Source organism: Mizuhopecten yessoensis, unplaced genomic scaffold (genome assembly GCF_002113885.1).
Source record: "Mizuhopecten yessoensis strain PY_sf001 unplaced genomic scaffold, ASM211388v2 hete_36184752, whole genome shotgun sequence".
Classification (NCBI taxonomy): domain Eukaryota; kingdom Metazoa; phylum Mollusca; class Bivalvia; order Pectinida; family Pectinidae; genus Mizuhopecten; species Mizuhopecten yessoensis.
In genome coordinates this window covers 1-6,207 of record NW_018485658.1, presented here as the reverse complement: position 1 = coordinate 6,207, position 6,207 = coordinate 1, and the positions used below count along the sequence as shown (strand labels likewise).

Here is a 6,207-nt window from a genome sequence, read left to right as displayed (position 1 = left end):
TATCACTACCCTCAGGTTTTTATTTAAGGTTGTGATATGACATTAATATGACCTATATTTATATAGTGGATGTCGTCGATGAAGTAGAAAACGCTAACCCTACCGGGATGTTATTCTTCTTGTATCTTTTTAAAGGTCTCCTTGTAAATCTTTCCTTTGTTCATATTTTGTTTTAGTTTTATCAAATTTGAATTCGTTCGGATTATGGTTTTGTTGACACATCCGTAATCACTTATGGTATATTCGTGTATATTTAAAAATAAATGCACGACATCATTGTTATCAATTGCAATTGTGTGTTCTATGGAATAAGAGGATGATATTATAACCAACAAAATATAGCATGCATCATAGTTTATTGATAACGTTAATTCAAAAATTCTTCCAACATTACATTTACGAGGAATTATCGATTTATTAAGGAATAGAAAACTCAATGAACAGTTCAATATCTAGTGAGAATGTCTGTGTGTTTAGCAACGGCAGTGACTTGTCGGGCATTGCCCACAGTTAGCTGCACAGAACGGATCCGCATTGGGAATGTTTTCCCACGTTCGTTGTATCCCGGTACAATCCCCTGGTACCATGGACCACTCACAACCGCATCTGCAGTTCATCTCAAAAAATGCACCGGATGACGTACTCGCACAAAAGGCGTCTAGTTGGCTTTGGTTCATCATTGGGTTGTCGGGTCCAGTCCATCTACAAACTCGTGACTGACCAGGGTAACAGGCCATGGTCGAGGGCAGTGTGGTAGTGGGGAGTGTGGAGGAGTTCGGCATTGCAGCTGTTGATGTCGTTGTTGGTGATGGACTTGGTTGGACTGCTAGAGCATTAATGGTCACATCAGCACAGTTGACGAAAGTCTCTTGGTTTTTATTTGAATTCCCTGTGAAAGCAATGAAGAAATTAAATTTAAAAACTAAATAAGTACATACCCATGTTGATATGACATGAACAGGAACCAATGGAGTTACTTTAATGGTAAGCATATTCACCAGTTCTCACATGTCTTGTGATTTGCTGAGCATGCGTGACAGTCTACATCACTTCTTAATAGTTCTGGACAATTTCAACTAACTATCTTCTCTTGCTCATTTGTATTTCCTATTTGTCGGCATTGTGATTGTACACTAAAAATTGCGACGCTAAACACCATTTCTTCTTCTTCTTCTTAACACTGAATAACTCATCTAAACCTAAATTATTACTAATTCTTGTTCTTATGTCTGATTCAATGTTATGGCCCTATTTTAATCTACATCAGAAACTTCCGGTTTATTTCACAGTCTTTATCATTCCATCGCTGATTTAACGATCTGAGAAGAAAACACATGTACATTGAACAAAACCCTGCCAAAACCCCCACAAAAACAACATTATCGCGACTAGCGATTTCCTATTCTGGATCACCAACATGTCGGACGTTTTCACACATAAACCATACCGACACACCATCCATCACTGCTTTAACATTTTAAAAACAGGCAGAAGAATAAAACTCATCCATTATACCTTGTTAGAGCATTCGAACTTACCTAAATACAAATGAACGAGAGGAATACATGACTGTATCGCTTATCTGGTTGTTGAAGTTATCATGATAAATGATTCTAATTGAAAGTAACTTTGCATGTTGGTCTCGAAACGTGGGTCCAGAACCTAGAACTAATATCAGTAGCATGAGAGTATTGGTGCTTCTTCAAATCCAGCAAGTTTATATATATGTATTTTGATTGGATCGCAATATTATGACTTGAGGACCAAGTCTTAACGAGTGATTGTATACTAGCGTCATATAGCTTGATGACATTTTAATAGGCACAGAATTTGTCTTCTTATAATCTGCAATGGTATAATATGGTTGTAGGATGGAGATCTCAAAAATTCCAGAATGTCTGTATTTGTCCTTTCGTGTCCAGCAGTTGTATAAAGTATATGGTAATTGGGTAGGGATCTCCAATATTTCAATATCGTGAGCCAGTGATAAAGTTTCCGGAGTAGAGCCGGATTCTAGGGCCAATTGTTGTAACACAACAGGTATAAACTACGAATCAATATAGACCAATGACAATATGATAAACTCGGCGAGGACGCTCATTCAACCATTCAAATCATCTATGAATATCATTAAAAAAGAAGAGGTCAGGAGCCGTGTAGTTCTCTCTCACACATATATCACAAAAACTCTTTCTATAAACACGTACTAAGTCACGACAGTGACCTCACTTGATAACCAGATTAATAGCTTTAACTCCTATTGGGTTTCAATGACGAAAACTTCCTCACCTAAACCATAAACTGACGAATATATCTGAAAAGTCTAGAAACAAGCCTTCAAAGGTTCATGACATCATGATAATTATGACGTCACAATACAATCTTCCATAATTCCGAAAATGACGCCGAAATTAACAATGCACTTAAACGTCAACATTTGTGGAACAACAAACATGATGTTACAAAAATAGATATATATTTATAGGCATGGGTATAGTAACAGACTTTGCGCATATATTTTCTTTATTTAAACAGATCCTTCTGTCGCTTGATATAGAGAAATTACGTGTAACTTATCATTTTAACGTGAATGTATATGTAAATTTACATTTAAAAATCTAAGATGGTAACTTTTGGTTTTGTTGTTTGTGAAGTGTTATACATTGACGCAATTCACCAACAGTTTGTCTAATGTAAAATACAGAACATTTAGCACAGATCATTGCATAAACAGCATTTAGAAATTAAAGCTGATATTAGCTTTTACTTCACAAGACATACATAAATATTTACCATGATGACATGCTGACAGATATGGTTTACATTTGAAGATATAAGATAATACCCATACCTGCTTTCCAATACCATTGCAAAACACAGTGATCACATGATAGGTCGTCCGGTAGATGGACATTAATAGCGATGTCGCCTTTTGTAGCTGAATGTAGGATGTACCTGGTCGAGCCTCCGTCGAGGGTAAGAACATTGCTTTCTAGACATTCCTTGGTCACGGGTGTATAGTTATTCTTGGCTGGGCATATTCGAAACTCAAACCAACCTTTGTGATTGGCAGTGATGTCGACAACAGCTGGAATTACCTGCCCCTGAGTGTATACAGCATTCGGGGATATATAACCTGAGCCGTACTTGCCGCCAAGCTCGTGGTCACGTGTACCATCGAACGCGTCTCCGCAGGTTCCGCATCTACCATCATTTGTTTCGCTGTATTGTCTCTGAAATTTAATGATAAATTCTCATTTTATCTAATTCCGATAAAAGATTTGTATATGAAAATTGAATAACATTTTTGATTACGTTTCTTTCTAGTAGTCACACCACAAAATAGACAAAATCAAGCGACCAAAACGCACATCACTTAGTATTCAATGTATGTAGGTGCAAATAAAGATTGTTATCAAATATGAATGAAAGGAAATACTGTTAAGGTATTTATTATCGTAAAGGTCTAACTTTTGGCGCTATTCGGTTTTTTCCTCGTAAAAAAGTGACAGAAACGCTGACAGCATCACATAATCTTCATAACTGTACTTAATAGCATAGTCTTTGTAGTACACTGTCAACATGCAGCAAACACTGTTACATACCAATGCAATAAGAATTCAAATATTAAACTTTAAAACATGGGTAAGTTTCAGATCAAAAAAGTGATGTGGGACCCCCTCTAGTTCACCATACTAATAAATAACTTCTTTTTATCACAGATATGATTTTACGGTCGTGTAACAGACTAGTATGCATGCTCTCTCTGATGATCTGTCAACATTACACGTATGTACTCAACACAATACTGGACTGCTTTTATCAAAGATAATATTAGAAACACATAGGATATTTCTCACACAACGTTTACGTATAACTAGTACTTAAGACGGACATAACTACCTACCCCAGCACCTCCGCAGTTTACCCCCATGTCATTGTAGTTTTTTACGAGAGCAGGATTCAGTCCTTCTCTCCACACAGTTGACCGCTGTGCAGGCCTCTTCAAAAACCCATGGCCTCGGACAGTGGTCAATAAGGCCAGTAAGGACAGCAGAACAGCCCAATAAGACATGTTGTCAAACGCCCAGTACTAACCACGAACAGGTAAGTTTAGGTATTACATACAGCTGCGTGCGTTTTAATAGTTCAGGGTACCGGGACCTCAATTTATCAGATGAACAAAGAAATTCGATCCTTGTTGGTTGTCAAATTGAAAGCAGTATAAGTTTATTGTTGTAAAAATCTGAGGGATAAACACTGCTCATGTTTCCTTAACTAGTTTTGATCTCGTGTGACACGCAAATCGGTCGTTGAATTTCAACAGAGGTGGACATTGTGTGACAAAAACACGATTTAATGTCGGTACAATAATAAACTTTCTCTGGAAAAGCAGCAGAGCGGATGAATGACACTTCAGTTTTATTTGAGTGGGTGTAACAACATTGTTCAGCAATTTCAATTAGCCTACGTCGTGTGCCAAAGCGAATATCATAAACCAGATCCTGGAGACAATGTAAGGTCCAAACGGGTTGATGTACCTGTCTGTCCACCTCAAACATGACAATAACTATTTTTGAATACTTGTGTTGCTATCAAACAATTATATTTATATTCATGGGAAAAAAAAAGAGAAAAAAAAACCCATCGCAAATCATAAAAACAACATGGCATACGATTGCCATAACGATTCATGATAAATCATTGTAGGAAAAACTTGCTTGTTTTTTTTGTATCCTATTTAATCTTAAACCTTAAAAAGTAAAACTCGCAAAGTTAATGATATGGTTAAGCTCAACTCACAAGGATCCCGATGTATCACATCGGGTGTATTCAAAAATAACAAACCGTGCAAAATGGCAACCATGATCTGATAATGCGTGTCTATTCCTGATATATATTTCTCAGGGTTGACGGCTAGTTTATAGCCGTAGTTGAGAAGTCAAACATGTAATGATAGAAAGAATCAAAGGTATTGGGCTATGATTCATCCCTTTAATAACTGTATTTAATTCATAGCTGATTATATCTGAAAATCCAATTCCGTTGTCTGTCCGAGGGTTAAGCATCATTCTCGTTGACAACTTTTCCCAAAAAAAGGATTTAAAGATTATCTGATTTGCTAAAAGGTTAAGAGTCCTATTCATTATATATTGTTGAAATAACATCCTCTTATCAAATAATATATAATTGAAATTCATTTGCCGTTTATTGAGATACAGCATCCAACACTGCAATTAGTAACATTAAAAAACACCTAATTGATGTAACTGTCAAAATGTTAAATACTATGAAAGATTAACAAAATCCAACCTTAGGGACAACTTCGAACTATCACGCCCCTTGTAATGTTCTTTCCCATCAACCAGAGACAAGTTTATTGTAATGTGACTAATATCTAATTTCTCGCGTCAGTTCTCGCGTCAGTGAGGATCTCGGGGAGGAATAAGAGTTTTCATTTGGAGTATTCTCCCTTCTGCATAGATTTATTACAACCAAACTTAGTGTTTCCCTCTTATAGTAACTTTCAGGGGTTTGTGTTCGTAGGCTTTGCGACCAATAAATTGGACAATATTTTTGATTCCATGCTCCTGCAATTCGAAGATGGAGTCATTGATAAAATGTAAACTAGGCAATGCAGAGGTCCCGGGTTTGACTCCTGTAACTTTTTATCTTCTATCTTCTTACATTCAAATTTCGAACAACTAGAATTCTGAAAATCATCCTGACAGGCGATTTTTACAGAATTATAGTAGACTTATTTTAAATAGATCTTAAACACATATTTTATAATAGGGACAACGGTTACAATACTTTTCAACTTGCTGGTATCCTATACTTTTATTAACTTAAGTTCTGGTTACAAAAATGAAGTGGCGTGACAGAGTTATTGTAGTGTCGTGGGATAAATATACAGGTGGGCTGTACTGTGGAGTAGAGTGTCGTTACTGGAGACTAAATGGCATGTCAGATTGTTCCTGAATGTGTAGTACGCTGTGTAGTACGCAGTGATCGTGACGAGAGGTTAACCATAGCTACCCAGTAGTTCAAAGGCAAAACACGAAATCCTGAATTACCTAGGATCACTTTCGTAATCTATGAAAGAGCCTTTTGCTCCCTTTTGATAATTTTGTATTATAACGTACGAAATATATATATTTCTGTCCTTCCTTTTGTATTCCAGCGTCCACCCCGCAGCTCAGAGAT

General features: G+C 36.7%; 1 protein-coding gene across 1 annotated transcript; it reads right to left on the bottom strand.

Annotated features, from left to right (window-relative positions):
* Positions 1-339: 339 nt before the first annotated feature.
* Positions 340-4,139, bottom strand: LOC110444888. The gene is made up of 3 exons (XM_021489241.1): positions 3,908-4,139; positions 2,852-3,233; positions 340-889 (listed from the first exon to the last, which is right to left on the bottom strand). Exons 1-3 carry the CDS (start codon positions 4,073-4,075, stop codon positions 474-476), a joined length of 966 nt encoding a protein of 321 aa, XP_021344916.1. The 5' UTR covers positions 4,076-4,139; the 3' UTR covers positions 340-473.
* Positions 4,140-6,207: the final 2,068 nt, after the last annotated feature.

Excerpts from the sequence above, each read along its gene's own strand:
- LOC110444888 (XM_021489241.1), bottom strand. The coding sequence starts at position 4,075 with ATGTCTTATTGGGCTGTTCTGCTGTCCTTACTGGCCTTATTGACCACT. Across the intron at positions 3,234-3,907 it reads TAAACTGCGGAGGTGCTGGG|AGACAATACAGCGAAACAAA; the intron begins GTAGGTAGTTAT and ends ATTAAATTTCAG. Across the intron at positions 890-2,851 it reads GCAATGGTATTGGAAAGCAG|GGAATTCAAATAAAAACCAA; the intron begins GTATGGGTATTA and ends TTGCTTTCACAG.